This window comes from Gorilla gorilla, chromosome 2, assembly GCF_029281585.2.
Source record: "Gorilla gorilla gorilla isolate KB3781 chromosome 2, NHGRI_mGorGor1-v2.1_pri, whole genome shotgun sequence".
NCBI classification, from domain to species: Eukaryota; Metazoa; Chordata; class Mammalia; order Primates; family Hominidae; genus Gorilla; species Gorilla gorilla.
Genome location: NC_086017.1, coordinates 18,758,649 through 18,781,044, shown reverse-complemented (window position 1 = coordinate 18,781,044; position 22,396 = coordinate 18,758,649). Strand labels below are relative to the sequence as shown.

The 22,396-nt window shown below is 36.1% G+C and overlaps 1 protein-coding gene and 1 non-coding gene across 2 annotated transcripts in view; one reads left to right on the top strand and one right to left on the bottom strand.

Moving 5' to 3' along the window:
• RAD18 (RAD18 E3 ubiquitin protein ligase) overlaps positions 1 to 22,396 on the top strand; it is an 84,718-nt gene that overhangs the window by 16,866 nt on the left and 45,456 nt on the right. Inside the window, exons 5-7 of the mRNA XM_019024543.3 lie at positions 6,447 to 6,784; positions 8,612 to 8,711; positions 12,210 to 12,394. Coding sequence (XP_018880088.1) covers positions 6,447 to 6,784; positions 8,612 to 8,711; positions 12,210 to 12,394 — 623 coding nt within the window. The remainder of the gene's footprint in view (positions 1 to 6,446; positions 6,785 to 8,611; positions 8,712 to 12,209; positions 12,395 to 22,396) is intronic.
• On the bottom strand, positions 16,601 to 16,725 carry LOC115934197 (small nucleolar RNA SNORA43). The gene has a single exon (XR_004070019.1). It is a non-coding gene; the product is annotated as a small nucleolar RNA SNORA43 (small nucleolar RNA).

Here is a 22,396-nt window from a genome sequence, read left to right as displayed (position 1 = left end):
AAGCTCAGATATGCAACTTTACTTCCTGTCAAATGCATGAATGTGTGAAAGTGAGTTTGGTCACCCAAAGGGATATGAAAAGGCATGTTTCAATATCTTGGATTGCTTTTAGTTTTAATCATGCAAGTCAAGCAAGAATTTTTATGAAGGATGTACTGTGTTTAGATAGTGGTCAGGTGCCCCTGTAGTTAAGTGTAATCATGTGTTGCTTAACAGGGATGTGTTCTGAGAAATGTGTCATTAGGCAATTTGGTTGCTGTGTGAACATCATACGGTGTACTTACACAAACCAGCATGGTATAGCCTATTACACTCCTAGTCTATATGGCAGGGCCTGTTGCTCCTTGGTAACAAAACCTGTACAGCATGTTACTATAGCTAATACGGTAGGCAGTTGCAACACAATGGTACCTATTAGTGTATCTAAACATAGAAAAAGTACAGGGAAAGTATGGTATAAAAGATAAAAAATGGTACATCTTTATAGGGCATTTACTATGAATGGAGCTTTCAGGACTGAAAGTTACTCTCAATGAGTCAATGAGTGAGTGATAAGTGAATGTGAAGGCCTAGGCCTTTACCATACACTACTGTAGACTTTATAAACACTGTACACTTAGACTACACACTAAATTTATAAAAAAGTTTCTTCAATAATTAACCTTACTGTAACTTTTACACTTTGTAAACTTTTACATTTTTTTAACTTTTTGACTCTTTTGTAATAACACTTAGCTTAAAACATAAACACATTGTATAGCTGTACAAGCATCTTTCTTTATATCCTTATTCTGTGAGGTTTTTTCTGTTTTTAAAAATTGTTATTATTTTTCCTTTTTAAACTTTTTCTTAAAAATGAAGATGGAGGCCGGGCTTGGTGGCTGACGCCTGTAATCCCAGCACTTTGGGAGGCCGAGGTGGGTGGATCACGAGGTCAGGAGATTGAGACCATCCTGGCCAACATGGTGAAACCCTGTCTCTACTAAAAATACAAAAATTAGCTGGGCATGGTGGCACACACCTGTAATCCCAGCTACTTGGGAGGCTGAGGCAGGAGAATCGCTTGAACCAGGGAGTTGGAGGTTGCAGTGAGCCGAGATCATGCCACTGCACTCCAGCCTGGCGACAGAGTAAGACTCCGTCTCAAAAAAAAAAAAAAAAAGAAGAAGATGGAAACACACACATTAGCCTAGGCCCACACAGGGTTAGGATTATCAAGATGTCACTTAGCAATGGGAATTTTTCAGCTCCATTATCGTCTAATGAAACCACCACTGTGTATTTGGTCTCTTGTTGAACAAAGCATCATTATACGGCATGTGACTGGATGGGACTTCTAGGCTTGTTGGAACATTCTTGGAGGTACCTTATGTTGCTTTTAAAAATATAAACAGATTTCTTTCAATAGAATTACACATTTCTTTATTGGTTTGCATTCTAAAAATGATCAAATTTAGTACAGTTGTCTCTCAGTAAAGGGGATTGGTCCCAGGACCCCTGAGAATACCAAAATCTGTGGATGCTGAAGTCCCTGACATAAAATGGCATAGTATTTGCATATGCACATCCTCCCTTATACTTTAAATCACCTCTAGATTACTTATAGTCCTAATACAATGCTATATAAATCGTTGTCATACTGTGTTTTTAAAATTTATGTTATTTTTCATTGTTGTATTGTTACTTTTATTATTTTTTGAACATTTTTGCTCTATGATTAGTTGAATCCACAGATGCAGAGCTGGTGGATGTGAAGGGCCGACTGTACTCTGAGCTAACTTCATGCACATCCTAGAAAATGCCTGGTTAGCTATTTCCTTAAGGAAAAAAAGATGGTATAGTTTAAAAATGATGGCATACTTTCCTAGATTAGGAAACTTTAAAATTCTCTGATTTTCCCAATTAAAGCTACTGTTTTTCTTAACATTTTTCACCAGTTAGTTTTTGAAATCTATGAGAGGATGGGGCCATGCCTTTAAAAGGGAATTTATGGCCTGTTTTTCGCAAGGTTTATTTTTTTCCTCAGCTAGTACTGAAAGCATAACAACTTCCCTGCTAGGATAAAGGAAGCCTTGCAAATAACAGCATCTGTTTGTTGAAGAGAAGTGGTCAGGGTCTTTGGATTCACAGACCTTTTGGTGTAACTTGAAGGGAGGTCATGGAATGGTTGAGCCCTCCTCTGTTCCCTCTCCTTCCCGAAAGGAATAGGTGATTTAATTATTCATTATATTGGATGTCGTAGGGTGGGAAGCATTATTTGTAGATTTGGGATGGTTTATATCGTTTGTTCCTCTCTCTCTTTGCCTTCTTGGAATTGCTGCTCTTCCTAGCATCATCCTTGCGGTGAACATTTGTCATGTGTAAAGTGTTCTGGTACTTCATTTGCAAACTTAGGAGGGATGAAATTCAAGCTAATCAATTTCATTACTTGTTTGAACTGTGGTTTAAGATTTATGAGGGAGGAAGTTTAATCCTATGACCAAAATGTGAGGTATTTATATTGTCTGTCAATTTCATTTCTTCTTGGCATTCTCATTTGTCGTTGTCATTTTATGTGCCATTATGATTTTTAAATATTTAATATTCTAAATTTAATAATATAAAAGGGATATTGGAAATAATTTTAGAGGTTTTCAGATACAAGGCTGACATACAGCTCTTATATTTTCATCTGACCTTTCACTTTTATTTTCAAAGAACACATGATTTTTTTCCTTGACTTAGTTTTATTTAAAACAATGTTCTTAAACTGTTGTTGAACATTTATTAGAATATTTTTGTCTAAGTGTGGCATCATTCTTGACTTAAGTGAATATTGTTTCTCTGTTTTTTTAGCCAGTGTCCATCTCTGTCATTATTTTTACGAATTGAGAGTAGAGAGCATCACTTACTGCTTTTGTTTGTCCACCATTAAGGGATAAGTTTTTCTGCAAATACTCCAAGTTTAAGAATTTAAACATTTTAGATGACAATTGAAGTAAAATTCCCTCAGCAGCTCACAAAAAGGAAGTAGAATATAATTTTACCTTTTTTATTGTACAGTTTAAAGCATACTGATGTTGAATTCAGGCAGAACTGGGCATTGGTCTAGGCCCTACTAATTCTAATATGATTGTGATCAAGATATTTAACCTCTTTGGCTCCTGTTTCCTCATCTAAAAAATGAGAATAATACTGTCGATACCTTGAGGATTAGAAATGAAGAACTATAGTAAAAGATATCCAGCATAATACCTAGAACAAAGGAACCTAAAAATATTCCTATTATTATTGTTATATATTGCCTATATTTTCAACAGTGTTGACACCCTAAGGTGCTATAAAAAGAATTTGTGTTTGGGTGGGCCTCTGCTTCTTTAGCCAAATGGTTCTAGACTGCTGTTTACATGTTTCTGATCAGAACAAGCATTGCAGGACTTTAGTTACAGAAGTCCATGGAATTGATTGCATAGATTTAATGGCTGCCCATGTCTACCCAAAGGCCTATTTTGACTCTTGATTCTTAGCCCCACTCTGAAGAGGTAAGGTTATTGTATAGTTAACAGATGGACAAGACTTTTCCTTCCTTCCTTCCTTCCTCCCTCCCTCCCTCTCTGCTTTCATTTCTTCCTCCCTCCTTTCCTTTCTCCCTCCCCCCCTCCTTTCTCCTTCCCCTCTCTATTCCTCCCTCCCCCGTCTATTCCTCCCTCCCTTTCCTTCCCTTCCTCCCTTTCCTCTCTTATTCTTGCTCTGTTGCCCAGACTGCAGTGCAGTGGCATGATCATGGTTCACTGTAACCTCGAACTCTTGGGCTCAAGGGATCCTCCTGCCTCTGCCTCCCAATTAGCTAGGACTATGGGTATGTGCCACCATGTCCACACTGAAGAAATAAACAAAGCTTCCTTAAATATGTGGTAGAATTTACCAGTGAAGCCATCTGGGCTTGGAGTTTTCTTTGTGGAAAAGTTTTAAATTATAGCTTCTGTTTCTTTAATAGATAATAAGGGCTCTTCAGGTTTTCTGTTTCTTTGTCAGTTTTGATGAATAGTGCTTTTCGAAGAATTTGTCCATTTTATCTAAAATTTAAAATTTGTTGTTTTAAAGTGTTCATAATATCCTCTAATTATCTTCTTTATAGGATTTGTAATGAGGTCTTCTTTTAATTCTTTGTTTTGGTAATTTGTATTTTCTCTCATTTATTTCTTGTTCAGTCTTAGTAGGGATTAACAATTTTGTTAATTTTTTCAAAGAACCAATGTTTGGCTTTGCTTGTTTTCTCTTGCTATCTCTTCTATTTCACTAGTATCTGTTATTAGTTTCTCTCTTCTTTGGGTTTAGTTTGCTGTTCATTTCCTAACCTTTTAAGTTGGAAGCTTAGAGTAGTGGTTTTTACTTTTTCTATTTTCAATAATTTTCCCTCCAGGGACAGTTTTGGCAACCCTTCATGCTATCGTTCAGTTTAGAATATTTTTCTAGTTTTCATTGTGATTTGACATGTGGGGTTATTTAGAAGTGTGGTGCTTTATTTCTTAACATTTGGAGATTTTCTAGTTATTTTTCTGTTGTTGAGTTTCATGTAAATTCGGTAGTGGTGGAATCTGTGGGTTGATTTTTTTTTTTCTATCAGATTTGAAAATTCTCAGCCATTGGTTTTTCTAGTATTGCTGATTCCCCACTCTTTCTTTCTATTCCTTCTGGGCTTTTAATTATGCCCAATATCTCATACTTTTTTGTGTTTGTCTTTTTCATTAATTTTTCTCTCTGTGCTTGGTTTGGATATTTTCTATTGACCTGCCTTCAAGTTTGTATTGTGTGTTGTTATACTCATCCAATTTAGATATGGTATTTTGCAGTTGTAGAATGTTCATTTTATTCTTTTTCATGGATTTTATTTCTCATAATACACTATCTTTTTATCCCTTTTCTTTTTTTTTTCTTTAACATGTTTATCATAGTTTGAAGTCCTTACCTAGAGATGCTATTCTTTGGATTACCTCTGGGTCTGCTTCTATTGAATATTTTATCTCTTGATTAGTGGCTACTTTTTCTTGCTTCTTTGCATGTTCAATAATTTTAAAATATGTGCTGAACATTGTGGTTGAAATGTTGTAGAAGCTGTGAATTGTCTTCTTTTGAAAGATGTCACATTTTGTTATAACAGGCAGTTAAATTATCAGCTCTTCATCTTTGTTCTGTCAAGGCCTGGTATAATGTTTTCTTAGGTTAGGTCTGTTTGAGCTTTGTTTATATTTCTTCAGTGTGGTCCATTTTTCTAAGGTGTGGCCTTTGTGGGGTGTCACTTGAATGTCCATGATCTTACCAAGATTTCTCAGCTTTGGCTGGGCTCCAGTGCGAACAACTAACTTTCCAGCACTGACGTTTGGGATTTTAATTTACCAGTATCAGCTTCCTAGTGAGTCTCCTGTGTTTTTGTCTAATCATGTGCAGCCCTGGAAATGAGCAGGAATGGATGTGAATTTCTAAGCAGACTTGTGGGGTTCCCTTTCAGTAGCTACCACATGTCAAAGCACTCTGACCCCTCAATCCTGGCCAGTTTTGTTCAGAACTCTGATCTCTTATTTTCTCTAACAAGTAAGATCAATATTTCCTGTTTAGACTTCACTTTAGTACCCATTCCTAGAAAATGCTTCCAGGGTAAAGTAAGTCTTGGGGGAAACGTTGGACTACTTCATGTTTTCTTCTTTTTCAGGGATTGCAGCCTTGTGTTGATTTCAGTCCAGTGCCTACAAAGAGTTGTTTTTTATGGATGTTAGGCCATTCTTACATTGCTATAAAGTAAACTTGAGGCTGGGTAATTTACAAAGAAAAGAGGTTTAATTGGCTCATGGTTCTGCAGCTGTACAAGCCATCTGCTCGGCTTCTAGTGAGGTCTTGGGCTGCTTACAGTCACAGTGGAAAACAAAAGACGGGCAGCATGTCATGTGGTGAGAGTGGGAGCAAGAGAGACAGAATGGGAGGTGCCACACACTTTTAGAACAGATCTCATGAGAACTCACTCACTATTACAAGGACAGCACTAAGGGAATGGTGCTAAACCATTCATGAGAAATTCGCCCTCATGATCCAGTCACCTTCCACCAGGTCCCACCTCCAACACTGGGAATCACATTTCAACGTGAGATTTGGTGGAGATGACATCCAGACTATATCAGTATATTTTGTTCAGATTTTAAAGTTACTTATGGTTGGAGATTAGGTCTCATATAAGCTGTTCTCTGTGGCCTAAAGCTGATTTCCTTTCATTTTGTTTTATTGGCACATTAACTGCCTTTTAAGTTAGATTTATTGCTTTGAGTTATACTAGAAGAAACTTTGGTTTGGTTGTCATTATAGTATAGGTCCTGTATTTCAGAAAACAAGGTTAATTGGGAAAACAGCTTATGTCAGTTAATTTATTATGTAAAATTGGATATCTTAATTGTCTGTTGTGATTTTTGTGCTTCAAGGAATCATCTGCTGCAGTTTGCTTTAGAGTCACCGCCCAAATCTCCTGCTTCTTCCTCTTCAAAGAATCTTGCTGTCAAAGTATATACTCCTGTAGCCTCCAGACAGTCTTTAAAGCAGGGGAGCAGGTTAATGGATAATTTCTTGATCAGAGAAATGAGTGGTTCTACATCAGAGTTGTTGATAAAAGAAAATAAAAGCAAATTCAGCCCTCAAAAAGCGTCAAGCCCTGCTGCAAAGACCAAAGAGACACGTTCTGTAGAAGAGATTGCTCCAGATCCCTCAGAGGCTAAGCGTCCTGAGCCACCCTCGACATCCACTTTGAAACAAGTTACTAAAGGTAGGAAGTTATTTTCATATGTGGAAATATGGACATCTTTTCATCCACATGACATAAGAATAAATAGGCAGCATCTTTGAGGGGGAAGGAATGGTAAAGGACAAACCAGATTTTACCATATCACAAACCTCAGACATTGTTGTAGATATGTTTGTTCTCTTTCTCTCTCAGAAATAGGAATTCAGGCTGACTGCTACAAAAAGGAAACAATTTTAATTAGTTCAGGCTTCAAGTATGGCAGTAGCTTTCTGTTTTCAGCTTTTAATCCTTCTTCCCCTCATTCAACATATCAGTTCCCATTTAATCTTGAAAAGCTCTTTTTATCTTATTTTACCACCACTTGAATGTCTCCTCACTGTTCTGCCTGCCATATAAAGCCTTTGACAATTTGAGGCCTAACCTAGTCATCCCGCCTTATTGCTCACCTCTCTGTCTCAGAAGTCCTGCTGTAGCCTCCCCACTGTTCCTCCAGTACACTGAGGAATTGGCAAACTACAACTGGCAGATCTAATCTGGCTTGCCACCTGTTTTTGTAAATAAAAGTTCACATACCCACCCTATTCTCTGTGACTGCTTTCATGCTACAGTGGCAGAGTTGCATGGTTGTGACAGAGGCCATAGGATCTGTAAAGTCTAAATTCTACCTGGCTCTTCACTACCTGGCCCTTCACTAAGAATGTTTGCCGGCCCCTGTTCTATACCTTTCCAGACTCTATCCAGATCCTTACTATTCATTTGTTACGTTAGAAAACACTGTCTCACATCACAAAAGTGCTATAGCACTTGTTTTCTGGACTGTTTTGTATCCCATTTGCTTAACTGTTTGATGAATATGTCAGCTTGTTTAACTTTTTGTTTCTGTGTCTTCTTTCCAGTGAAGTTTAGAGCACCTTTTAGGCAGAAACTCTTAGACATCTCTGGTATACCCATACCACACACAGTGCAGAGATGTGAGTGTGTATTAAACTTAGATTGAAATTAGTTTATAAGTACTTAACGTGTTTACATCTTTTAAAGATATATAAATTTCACTTATATTTTCTACTATGTCTATCCTTAGTCTTTTTACCAGTTGACAGTTCTTATTGTAGTATTTTTTAGCTTGATGGTTAACTGTTTTTCCCCTAGCGGAACCTTTTTTCCCAAATGAAATTTTACGATAAACCATAACGTATAAAATAGATAAAACAGATTGTTCTGTTCCACCTGACCTCTTCTGCCTATTATCCATGGTGGTCTGTAGGCCCCGAGATACCCCCACAGATCCCTGCAACTTTATGAAATAGTTTGAGAATGACTGTGTTCCTTAATTTTAACATTATATATGGAATTATAAGTGAGAGCTAAATTAACAAATTTGTAACCATTGACAAAATTGAACTCAATAAATTATTAAACTACCTTTCCTTCACTCAGCCCCTGGGCCAGGTGTGTCTTACTGAAGTCGTTACTATTGCTTCTGGGCTAAACATGGATAGCTCCTAAGGGCCGGGAAAATTTAGGATGAGTTCTATAGTTTGGTCATACCTTGGTAGAAAAGATGTAACCGAAACATTTTTAATAAATGAACTTTCAAGCTTATTTGCAGTCTCTTTCTCTGGGACCAGGACTTCAACTGTGTGACTTCCCACAATTTAGCCATTACCCAGTAACCAGTCTGTCCCACTCCTGTTGTCCCGATGGGCCATTCTTTTTCTTTTCTGCTTTTCTAACTGCATGTTAAGTTGGGATTCTTTTTTACTTTACTTGCTGAAAAGATGCCAGTTTACATACTTTTGCCCCTTCTACAATTAATAAAGTCTCTCTTTTTCTTTTTAAAAAATACAGTGGATTGTCCTGTTTGCGGGGTTAACATTCCAGAAAGTCACATTAATAAGCATTTAGACAACTGTTTATCACGCGAAGAGAAGAAGGAAAGCCTCAGAAGGTAAGGAAGTTGAGCAGAACCATTGAGCTACTTTAGCTGGGTGCCTCTTGTGCTTACTTGGGGGAAAATTACAGTATTCATTTTATCCTGGTGACCATATTTCCTGCTCTTACTTCCTTTCTTCTTTACTCCTGTTGGCCACTTCTTCCAATCCCTCTCCTCTGTTCTTTCTTTAACTCCCACTTTGCCAAATATGATTACCTATATTGAATATTTGAACTGCTACTAAATTTTGACTTAATAAGAAATTAGTGACTTCAAATTCAATTCTTTTTAAACTTGTTTTTTTCTCTTAGATTTTTAAAACTACCAAAAAGCCTCTTGGCTAAAGAAAGCAAGATTAGACTCTGAATATAGGATATAAAAAATCTTTCTCTGATCTTTAGGATGCTCAGAAGTTTTAAAATTTAAAATTGAATTTTTCAAAAATTTTTGACTAGGAAATTATATAAATATATATGATATAAAAAGGTACAAAAATGCATATATGAAATGTAATGTCATACCCCACCCCACCCCCACATCCTCCAGGTATTGTAGCTAATAAATTGTCAGCTCAGTATTTACATCTAAACAACTGTGCTGTTCTACCTCCCTTGTACATGAAAATAACTGTAATTTCTCATGCTAGTCCACTATTGTTACACATATAAGTTGTTCAGGAATGAAATACTAGTCAAATTTAAATTGCAAGGCATTAAGGAATCAGTGGATAATAAGCAGAAGACACAATTTAGATGAGTCTGGTGATGAAGGGAGAAAGATGAGATGGTAGTTTGGAGAAGCAGTGAGTGGTATAAAGATAAAGGATGTTATTTTTAAAAATAGGAGTTTAAGCCTTCAGTCTCTTTCCTTCCACTATTTCCAGGGAGAGAGCAGAGGATAAATGGAAGAAAGTGAGGAGCACAAGAGCCCAGTAATGAGGTTATCCTTGACATGCAGAAAGGACCCTTCTGAAACAGGAGGCAAGGGGAAGATAATAGGTGATAATTCAGAGAGATTTGGAAAAGAAGAGGAGGGAAGCTGAAGAAATTAATGGTATCTGAGAAGTGGGGATGAAAGAATGATTTGCTTCTATGTTCAGTCTGTTTTGAAGGACTTTGAAGAGTATTTTCCAAAAACCATGTTAATAAGACAGAGCCGTAGTATTATTTTTTGTGATTGAAGAAAATACATCACTTAATTTTTATGGGTAAATTTGGAGTGAATGCAGATTCCGAGGGTCAGATTCATACTGTTACAACTTACAAAAGCTAACATATAAGACACAATGGTGCTTTATTAAGGTAGACATACTTGAGTCCAAACCTGGGGCAGTTTTGCGTGCACAGTACTCCCACCTAGTGGGTAAGTTTGTTAATGAGAATAAAATTTAGATTTTTAGGTTGCTTAGTGGTGATTTGGAGTAAATGAATAGTCCTAAGGATTATTTCCCATAAGCCACGAGAGTTTGATGACCTGCTTTTCTCTTTAGAAATGCATGAGTTGGGAATATAGAAGCTGAGTATATTCTTTTGGAAGAGTAAGGAATCTGCACTGATTATCTTGCATGGACTCCCCTTTTTCTAGATCCATCCATCAGTTCGAATACATTTCTGACACATCATTTCTGATGCTGTCAGTTTATTTAAAGACATACTCGTCCATGTGTAATTAAGTTCTAATAGTGGTTTAAATTCCTGCTTCAAAGAATACTATAGTCCTGCCAGTGCTCTGTAGTGAACTTACAAGCACTACCTCCTGGATCCCCCTCTTAGTGTGTTAAAGGCTTTGAGAAGTCCTACATTAAGGGTTACTGTAAGGTTTTGTTTAATTCGGTAATTCCTAAATTTATTTGACCGCCAAGCCTTTCTGTTCTCATCACTTCCATCTTACAAAACTGGTGTTTGTGGAGGTTCTGAAGACAACACTGGGCCATGTCCTTCTTTAGTTGTATCTTGGCCCCAGAGTCAGGTCATAGAGAAAAGGCCCTGTGAGTTTTCCTGTCTCCTCCACAATATTCTGACAGGCCATCTGCTGAATGTGAGTGGCAGCCCTTAACCCTTCTATATAAAACCATGTCAGAACTGCCTCAGATTCTGAGGCCCCTTAAATGTATTACTCAGTTCCACTAAATCATGGAAGAAAAATCAATGTCATTTTCATGTTTGGGGAAACATTTATCAGGTTTCATGTTTTAAAATTCCTGATAGAAATTGTTGATCTCTGGTGGTGCTTTTTATTGTAAATGCCAGTGAACAGTACAGTTCTTCACTGGAATTTCACAGTCACAGTTTAATCATCTATCCGTGATAAAACAAATATTTTAGATACAGACTTAATGAATCATCTCTCCCTGTGTGCTTCTGTAAACACAAAATGATTCAGCTGTTGCTACCTACTGAGATTTCATTTTGCCATAATTTTATCAATCTTGTAGAGTCAGATGGGTTGTCATTGTAAGAAGAGCAATTTTCAGAAAAATATAATCTATCGAGAGTTTGCAGGTCTTTTCACAGTTAATTAGTTATTTTTGGCTTTTAGACTTTGTTAGTACAGCATAAAAGACATAATTTATTTGGGGAATGGCTCTGTTGGTTAATAGAGAAATTTTTGATTGTTTTCAGTCTATACCTGACTGTAATATTTCTCTGTTTGATTATTGGACCCTTTATATCAGATTTACTCTGGAGAACCTTGTTGAAAATAGAGATTTTAGAGCTCCACTTCAGACCTGAACCCTAACTGGTGGATGGTGTGGAGAAGGGGATGGAGAATCTGCGTTTTAAATAAACTCTTTAGGTGCTTCTTAGGTACACTAACGTTTGGGACAGCCTTGTGTGAGCTAGTTATATGCAAATCCTTTGTAAAAACTTGTTTTTTGGATAAACCTATTATTTCAAGTTTCTGTTAATTTTCACCTGAATCTTTGCTATTCTTATTTTGAAATGATAGCAAGTGTAATGGCCTCCTTGAGCACACTTTTGTTAAGCATCTAATTGCCATGAAGCTGAGCCAGGTAGAGAACCTGCTATAATCAGGTGAAATGAATTAAAACTCGCTAAGAAGTTCCTGTTTATGGAATTGCTCAAGTCATTGGTACTTTTATGTAGCTTGAATTTTAGCCCCCTAGAATTTCTAGCATGCTTTAAAGAGGTGGAAAATTGAATAGGTCTATGTAAGTGTGATTCTAAGTGAAGTCCTCATAGCATATTCCACAAGCGTTACATACATGTCTTCCAAGTGTGCCTCTTTAGGTCTGACCTCTTTTTGAGACCCAAGTCTCTCACTTCTGGTGCCACCTAGGCCCCTGTGTCTGAATGTCTTACCAGCACCTCAGATACATCATGTCAGACACTCAACTTCATCCACAAACTTGGTTTTTCTCTCCCCTTTTTAATCTAATGGTTCTACTATTTTCCCAGTCACCCAGGTGTTGAATCAGAATTTATTTGCCATTTTACATGAGAAGCATTTGATAATTCACAATAATCATCAGGGATCTTCCCCCCTTTTCAGTTCTGTTCACAAAAGGAAGCCGCTGCCCAAAACTGTATATAATTTGCTCTCTGATCGTGATTTAAAGAAAAAGCTAAAAGAGCATGGATTATCTATTCAAGGAAATAAACAACAGCTCATTAAAAGGCACCAAGAATTTGTACACATGTACAATGCCCAGTGCGATGCTTTGCATCCTAAATCAGGTAAAGTAATAAAACAGTGAGTTATGCTTACTTTCTGGATAAAGCAATTTTGTGTAGCTCAGAAATTATAAACCATAGAAAAATACTGTAAATAAATACATTTTTGATAGATAAGACATGCAAATGTGTTCCTTCAAAAGGTACCTAGAGTATGCTATGATAAGCCAGCCTTCCTCTCAGCCTGCCTTCCAATCCCCAGATCCCGTCTCAGAGGCACCCCATTGCCAGTTTCTCATGTGCCTATCTAGGGAGAATGTGGTGGGGAAGAGTGGATCTGGAGAGCCTGGGTTACAGTGCCCGTTTTTCAGCTTTGTGGCTTGGTGACTGTGGGCACGTTACTTGATATCTCTGTACCTCAGTTTTCTCCTTCATAAAATAAGGGTTATAATAACTACCTACTTCATAATGTTGAGTGGAATAAATGATAAAAGGCATGAAAAGTGCCTAGCACAGTACCTTAGCAAGTAGTTAGCTTTCAGTAAATGTTGCCATTATGATTATTGTACACAAACATATATCCTTTTCATTACTGTTTTTACAAAATGATAGTATTCTGTGTAGTGCACTATTTAATGGTTGGTTCTTTTCATTAAACCACACACATATATTGGAGTTCTTTCTATTAACATATAGAATTGCCTAATTTTTAAAAACTTGGAGAATAACATGCAAACATTAAAACACACAAATTATAAGTGTATTGTTTGGTGAATTATCACAAAGTAAATTTCATAAAGTGAAATGTCGTTGTAGCCACTACTGAGATCACTACCAGCGTCCCAAAAGCCCTATCTGCCCCCTCCCATTCACTCCTTCATTCTCACATTTGACCACTGTCTTGACTTCTAACCCCATATGTTCATTTTGCCTATGTTTGATCTTTAAATAAAGGGCCAATAGCTTATGTATTCTTTTGTGCCTGCCCTCATTTGTGCAACACTATAAGATTCATTCATGTTTTTTTATATGGTCATGATTTTTTTCATTTTTGTTGCTATATGGTATTCCATTGTATAAACGTATCATCTTATCCATTCAGTGTTTAATAAACATTTCATTTTGTTCCCACTTTTCCTCTATTAATAATGCTGCTACAAATAATCTTTTATATATCTTGTGGTGCACATAGGTGCATGTTGCTGTTGGATATATATATACAGGAATGGAATTGGTGTTATATATTTGCAGATATTCAATTTTCATGGATACAGCCCCAAATTCAGTAGTCATGTACACTTTCATCAGGAGGGTGTGAGGGTGTCAGTTGTTCTGCACCCTTGACAACATCACCATTGTTAACTCTCCATTTTAGCCATTCTAGTGGGTCCATGGTAGTACCTTGCTATTTTAATTTGCATTTCCTTAATGACTTATAAATTTTATATGCTTGTTGGCCATCTGGATGTCCTCTGTGGTGAAATACCTGTTTAAATCTATGTCCAATTCTTCTGTTCTGTGGGTCTATTTTTATTCTTATTTGTGGGAGTAATTGAAATTTCCTGGATAAAAATCTTTTGCTGGATGTATGTACATTTCTAATTTCACCTTTTCACTCTCTTAATGGCATCATTGAAGAGTAGAAGTTCCTAAAATAGTCCAATTCATTACATTTTTCCTTTTGATCAGTGCTTTGCCTTAGCCTACTTCAAGATCATGTGGATCTTCTCTTGTTTTCTTTTAAAACTTTATCGTTCTTGCTCCTAAATTTTGATGTACAGTTTATCTGGAATTGATTTTAGCATATGTTGTGAGGTAGAGGACAAGATTGTCTTGTTTTCTTTCCATATGAATAACCAATTGATGCAGCACCACTTATTGAAATGCCATCCCTTCTCCCACTGAATTGCCAGAAGTCTTGGCTGAGAATCAGCTGATTGTACATGTGTAGGCCTGGACATTGTTTTGTTCCATTGGGCTATTATTTACCGTTGAGCAGGATAAATAATGTGTCTTAAGTACTTTATGAGTAATTTATAATAGGTCTTGCTGTCTGGTAATATAGTTCTTCCAGTTGTGTTTATTGAGGTTGACTTGTTTTTTCTAGGCCTTTTGTATTTCCATATAAGTTTTTAAATTGGGATTACATTGAATTTATAGATCAATTTTGAGATAGTTGATATCTGTATAGTATTTGAGTCTTCCAGTTCATGAATATGGTTTATCCCCTTTTTTGTCTTTGATTTTTGTCAGTAATGTTTTGCAGTTTTCAGTGTGAAGGTCTCACACATCTTTTTAAAGAGTTATTCTCTGTTATTTTTGATGCAGTGGTACACGATGTTTTATTCTAAAATGTCAATTTTTATTAGTTGCTTGTACAGAAAAATACAACTGGTTTTTCTATAGTTTCCTTATATCCAATGGCTTGTCGCTTTTTGTATGTGTCCTTTTTATTGATGTATAACTTACTTACATGTAATACATCCTTTAAAAGTGTATAGTTAGATGAATTTAGGCAAATGTATATTGTCATTTAGCCATTGCTCTAACTGAAATGTAGAACATTTCCTTCATCAGCAAAAGTTCCAGTGCCCCTTTGCTGTATATTCCCTCTCTTTTACTCTAAGACCTCAGGAAACACTGATCTTTTTTTTTGTCCCTATAATTTTACCTTTTCTAGACTGTCACATAAATGGAATTACACAAATTGTATAGTATGTAGCGTTTTACATATGGCATCTGTCACTTAGCATAATACTTTTGAGATTTTTCCATGTTGTTGCTTTTACCAGTAGTGCATTTATTTTTTATTTTATTTTATTTATTTATTTTTTTTTGAGACAGAGTCTCTGTCGGCCAGGCTGGAGTGCAATGGCGCGATCTTGGCTCACTGTAACCTCCGTCTCCCAGGTTGAAGCGATTCTCCTGCCTCAGCCTCCCGAGTAGCTGGGACTACAGGTGCCTGCCACCACGCCCGGCTAATTTTTGTATTTTTAGTAGAGATGGGGTTTCACCATATTGGCCAGGCTAGTCTTGAATTCCTGACCTTGTGATCTGCCCGCCTCTGCCTCCCAAAATGCTGGGATTACAGGCATGAGCCCCCGTGCCCGGCCAGTGCATTTATTTTTTATTGCCAAGCAGTGTTCTGCTTTATAACCATGCCACAATTTGTATATCCCTTCGCCTGTTAATGGACAACTGGACTGTGTCCAGTTTTTTTATGATCAGTAAAGCTGTTATGAACATGGGTTCACAGGTCTTTATGTAACCATATGTTTTCATTTCTCTTGGGTGGAGTGGAATTGCTGGTCATATGGTAAATGTAACTATAAGAACCTGCCATACAGTTTTTCAAATGACTGAACCATTTTGCATTGTGAGAGAGTCCCTTGCTAACACTTGGTATTTTCATTCTTCTTAATTTTAGCCATTCTAGTCAATGTGTAGTAGTGGTATCTCATGATGGTTTTAATTTGCATTTTCCTGTGACTAGTGGTGTCTGCTGTCTTTTGATATTTTTATTTGCTATTTGTATATTTTCTTTGATAAAGGCTCAGTTGAAATATTCTGCCCCTTAACTCTTTTTATTGATTTGTAAGTTATTTATATACTCTGGATACCGAATTTTTTAAATATATGTGTTGTGAGTATTTTATCTTAGTATGTGGCTTGCCTTGTCATTTTCTTAATGATGTCTTTGAAGAGCAGAGAGTTTTAATTTTGACGAAATTTAATTTACTTTTTTTATGATTTATGCTTCTTGTGTATCATTTCATGATTTTTTATGTATACAATTGTGTTGCATGTCAACAAAATATTTGCTTATCCTAAGATCACAAAAATTTTCTCCTGTTATTTTCTAGTTTTATAATTTTAGCTTTTATATTTAAATCTATGATCCATTTTCATTTAGTTTTTCTGTATGGTGGAAGGTAAATGTCAAGGTTTATTTAAAAAATATGTATATCTAGTTTTTCAGCACCATTTGTTAAAAAGACTATCCTTTCCCCATTGAATTACTTTGCCTCCATTGTCAAATCCTACTGGCCACGTATATAGCATGTGAATCTATCTAGAATCTTTTCTGTTCCGCTGATCTATATATCTGTCCTTTCACTCATGACACACTCTTGATTTCTGTAACTTTATAGTAAGTCTTAAAATTATCAGGTAGTATAAGTCCTTCAACTGTGTTCTCAAAATTGTTCTAGGTCCTTTGCAATCCCACATAAATGTTAGACTCAGTTTTGTTGTTGTTGTTCCCCTAAGAAATGTCAGGCTATTATCCATTCTTGTTGTTCACTGTTTTCTGAACACTGAGTGTAGAAATAGCCACTTTCACTTCGCCCCGATGTTACAGGCATAGCAGAGCATCCTGGCAGGTCCAGGACAGCATCTGCAGGGCAGTCAGTTTATTAGTGTGTACCTTTTGGGATTTTGAGTGAGATTACATAGATCAGCTTAGAATTGATATCTTAACAATATTAAGACTTTTAATGCACAATCATGGTATGGCTCTTTAGGCCTCCCTTACTTTCTCTCAGTAGTGCTGTCTACTTTTTTATGTGTGTGAGTTCCATGTATTTTGTTAAATGTATCCTTAAATATTTCATGTCTTTTGGTGCTGTTGTGAGTAGTTTTAAAATTTTTATTTCTCATTGTTTATTACTATTTTAAAGAGTCATTTTGACATTTATTTTTGTATATATACTTGTATACTATTAACTAGTGAAACTCATATTTCTAATTGCTTTTTTATAGATTTCATAGGATTTTTATATACACAATCAAGTTACATGCCAATAAAAACAGTTTTATTTATTTATTTTTTTCAGTCAATATGCCTTTTGTTTATCTTTCTACCCTTGGTTAGTTGCATTGGTTAGAACCTCCAGTGCGATGTGGAATAAAAGTGGTGTGGGCAAACATCCTTTCCTTTCTCCAATCTTTTTTTTAAATGAATTTCTTAAGAAAGGATCTCTAACTTTCAAGGGTCTGATTTTTCAAGGGTCTGTCTCCCCAGAAGGAAGAATAATTGCCTTCAAAAATCATTTGAGTGACAGTACTATTGCATCAATATATGTTCTTTTAATTCTGGAATACCCCAACTTATAGGTAAAACATTTAGTCTTTCACTATTAAGTGTGATAGGTTTTCATAGATGCCTTTTATGAGGTTGAGGACATTTCTTCCCTTCCTAGTTTATTATTATGAAGGTGTGTTGAATTGTCATTTCCTTATTCTACATCTATTGAGATTATTATATTTTTATTTATTCTGTGATATGATTTATAACATTGAGTTTTAATCAGTTTATTGAAATATAATTCATATAATACTGAGATATAATTCATACCCACCTGAAGTGTACATACAGTTCAGTGGTTTTCAGTATATTCACAGAGTTGTGCAGCTATCATCACATTAAATTTTAGAACATTTTGTTACCCTGAAAAGAGCCCAGTATCCATTAGCATCGTTATCTACCAACCCTTCCAGCCCTAGATAGCCACTAATTTACTTCTGTCTCTATAGAGTTGTCTATTCTGGATATTCCATTTAAGTGGAACCATATAGCATGTGGCCTTTTATAAACTAACTTCTTTCACTTAGTATAATGTTTTCAAGGTTTATCTGTGGTCAATACTCATTTATTTTTCATTGCCAAATAATATTCCATTGTATGAATATGTCACATCTTTGTGTCAGTTCATTAGATCAAATCTGACATTTTTCCACTTTTTGGCTATTATAAATAATGCTGTTATGAACATTTATGTACAAATTTTTATGTCGACATATGTTTTCATTTCTATTGTGTCTTTACCTAAGAGTAGAATTGCTGAGTCGTATGGTAATTCTATTTTAACATTTTGAGGAATTGCTAGACTGTTGTCCAAAGTGGCTACACCATTTTACATCCTACTAGCAATGTATAAGAGTTCCAGCTGTGCCGGGCGAAGTGGCTCATGCCTATAATCCCAGCACTTCGTTTGGGAGGCCGAGGCGGGTGGATCACCTGAGATCAGGAGTTGGAGACCAGCCTGGCCAACAGGGTGAAACCCCGTCTCTACTTAAAATACAAAAAATTAGCTGGGTGTGGTGGCAGGCGCCTGTAATCCCAGCTACTCAGGAGGCTGAGACAGGAGAATTGGGTGAACCCAGGAGGTGGAGGTTGCAGTGAGCTGGGATCGCGCCATTGCACTACAGTCTGGGCAACAGAGTGAGACTCCGTCTCAAAAAAAAAAAGAAATAATAATTCCAGTTGCCCCATGTCCTTGCCAACACCTGTTAGTCTGTCTTTTTCCTAGTGGGTGTGGTATTGATTTACATTACACTGATTAATTTTTGAATATTAAACTAACCATTCATCTTTAGCAAGGAATGTGTTCATTTCATCTAAGTTGTTGAATCTATAGCCAGAGGGTTCTTTTTGTTTTTGTTTTTTTAAGTAACATTTTCTTGTTAACCTTTTAATATCTGTGGGATTTGTGGTGATTTACTGTCTTTCATTTTCTATACTGAAAATGTGTCTTCTTTTTTCCTGATTGTTCTACCTATAAGTTATTAATTTTTCTCATTTTTCTAAAGAATCATCCTTCAGCTTCATTTTTCTCAAATTGCTTTTTCTCAGTTTTTGTCTGTTTTTCTATTTCATTGAATTCCAGTCTTTTATGATTTCCTTCTTTCTACTTTAGGTTTAATTTGCTCTTCTTTTTTTAGCTTATTATGGTGGAAGTTTAGATAATTTCAGATTGTTCTCGATGTATTTAAAATACAGATTTTTGTCTAAGTACTATTTTACCTGCATTCACAGACATTGATAGGTTGTATTTACCTTTCCATCCAGTTAAAATATTTTCTAATTTTTGTTGTGTATTCTTCTTTGATTCATATGTTAAATAGAAGTATTGTTTAATTTTTAAAGATTTGGTTATTTCTTAGATACCTTTTTATTATTCATTTCTAATTTTATTCAGTGTTGGCCGAAGAACCTGTTCTGTATCATTTCAGACCTTTCACATTTACTGAGACGTGCTTCATAACTTAGGTGTTAGGTCTTCCTGGTGAATATTGCATAAATACTTGAAAAGTTTGCTTTTTTGTGCAGTGATCTGTAAATGCTTTGTAAATTTGCTTGATAGTGTATTCAAGTCTTCAGCATCCTTGCTGATATTCTGTTTACTGATTCTATCAATTACTGAGAAGCTTTTTGAAATATCCAACTATATTTATAGATTTTTCATTTTCCCTGTCAATATTTTCAGTTTTGTTGTATTTTGAATCTCTTAATATTATTATGTATCTTCTTGATTAGTTAGCCTTTTTATTATTATGGCATATATGTCTTTGTCTCTGGTAATATTCCTTCTCTCAAAAATCTATCTGATATGAGTATAGCAACTACTTTATTTCATTTTTCTTTAAACCTATTATACCATTATGTTTAAGCTGTGTTTTATTGTAAGCTGTATATGGTTTGGATTTTCATTTTTAATTTAATTTGACAAGCTCTACCATTAAATTGTAGGGTTTAAACTATTTTAATCTCATTTATTCTATTTGGTTGGGTTTATATCTGCCATCTTGCTTGTTTGCTATTCTATCATTCTTTTGTTTTTTCTTCATTTCCTGCTTTCTTTTGGATTAACTGAGTATTTTTTAGTTTTTTATGTTATCTTCATTTTATGAACTATACTTCTTTTTGTTTTTTTGTAGGGGTGATTGTTCTAGTTTACTATATGCATTTTTAACTTATCTCGGTCTACCTTCAATGAATAGTACACTACTTCATGTATAATGGAAGGACCTTAAGACTTTCATTCTTTTTTTTTTTTTTTTTTAAGTTTTAGGGTACATGTGCACAACGTGCAGGTTTGTTACATATGTATACATGTGCCATGTTGTTGTGCTGCCCCCATTAACTCGTCATTTACATTAGGTATATCTCCTAATGCTATCCCTCCCCAACTCCCCCCACCCCAAAACAGGCCCCAGTGTGTGATGTTCCTCTTCCTGTGTCCAAGTGTTGTCATTGTTCAATTCCCACCTATGAGTGAGAACATGCGGTGTTTGGCTTTCTGTCCTTGCGATAGTTTGCTGAGAATGATGGTTTCCAGCTTCATCCATGTCCCTACAAAGGACAGGAACTCATCATTTTTTATGGCTGCATAGTATTCCATGGTATATATGTGCCACATTTTCTTAACCCAGTCTATCATTGTTGGACATTTGGGTTGGTTCCTAGTCTTTGCCATTGTGAATAGTGCCACAGTAAACATACGTGTGCATGTGTCTTTATAGCAGCATGGTTTATAATCCTTTGGGTATATACCCAGTAATGGGATGGCTGGGTCAAATGGTATTTCTAGTTCTAGATCCCTGAGGAATCGCCACACTGACTTCCACAACGGTTGAACTAGTTTACAGTCCCACCAACAGTGTAAAAGTGTTCCTATTTCTCCACATCCTCTCCAGAACCTGTTGTTTCCTGACTTTTTAATGACTGCCATTCTAACTGGTGTGAGATGTTATCTCATTGTGGTTTTGATTTGCATTTCTCTGATGGCCAGTGATGATGAGCATTTTTTCATGTGTCTTTTGGCTGCATAAATGTCTTCTTTTGAGAAGTGTCTGTTCGTATCCTTCACCCACTTTTTGATGGGTTTGTTTGTGTTTTTCTTGTAAATTTGTTTGAGTTCATTGTAGATTCTGGATATTAGCCCTTTGTCAGATGAGTAGATTGCAAAAATTTTCTCCCATTCTGTAGGTTGCCTGTTCACTCTGATGGTAGTTTCTTTTGCTGTGCAGAAGCTCTTTAGTTTAATGAGATCCCATTTGTCAATTTTGTCTTTTGTTGCCATTGCTTTTGGTGTTTTAGACATGAAGTCCTCGCCCATGCCTATGTCCTGAATGGTATTGCCTAGGTTTTTTTCTAGGGTTTTTATGGTTATAGGTCTAACGTTTAAGTCTTTAATCCATCTTGAATCAATTTTTGTATAAGGTGTAAGGAAGGGATCCAGTTTCAGCTTTCTACATGTGGCTAGCCAGTTTTCCCAGCACCATTTATTAAATAGGGAATCCTTTCCCCATTTCTTGTTTTTGTCAGGTTTGTCAAAGATCAGATAGTCGTAGATATGCGGCATTATTTCTGAGGGCTCTGTTCTGTTCCACTGGTCTATATCTCTGTTTTCATACCAGTGCCATGCTGTTTTGGTTACTGTAGCCTTGTAGTATAGTTTGAAGTCAAGTAGCATGATGCCTCCAGCTTTGTTCTTTTGGTTAGGATTGACTTGGCAATGCGGGCTCCTTTATGATTCCATATGAACTTTAAAGTAGTTTTTTCCAATTCTGTGAAGAAATTGGATGGGGATGGCATAGAATCTATAAATTACCTTGGGCAGTGTGGCCATTTTCATGATATTGATTCTTCCTACCCATAAGCATGGAATGTTCTTCCATTTGTTTGTATTCTGTTTTATTTCATTGAGCAATGGTTTGTAGTTCTCCTTGAAGAGGTCCTTCACATCCTTTGTAAGTTGGATTCCTAGGTATTTTATTCTCTTTGAAGCAACTGTGAATGGGAATTCACTCATGATTTGGCTCTCTGTTTGTCTGTTATTGGTGTATAAGAATGCTTGTGATTTTTGTACATTGATTTTGTATCCTGAGACTTTGCTGAAGTTGCTTATCAGCTTAAGGAGATTTTGGGCTGAGACGATGGGGTTTTCTAGATATACAATCATGTCATCTGCAAACAGGGACAATTTGACTTCCTCTTTTCCTAATTGAATACCCTTTATTTCCTTCTCCTGCCTGATTGCCCTGGCCAGAACTTCCAACACTATGTTGAATAGGAGTGGTGAGAGAGGGCATCCCTGTCTTGTGCCAGTTTTCAAAGGGAATGCTTCCAGTTTTTGCCCATTCAGTATGATATTGGCTGTGGGTTTGTCATAAATAGCTCTTCTTATTTTGAGGTACGTCCCATCAATACCTAATTTATTGAGAGTTTTTAGCATGAAGGGCTGTTGAATTTTGTCAAAGGCCTTTTCTGCATCTATTGAG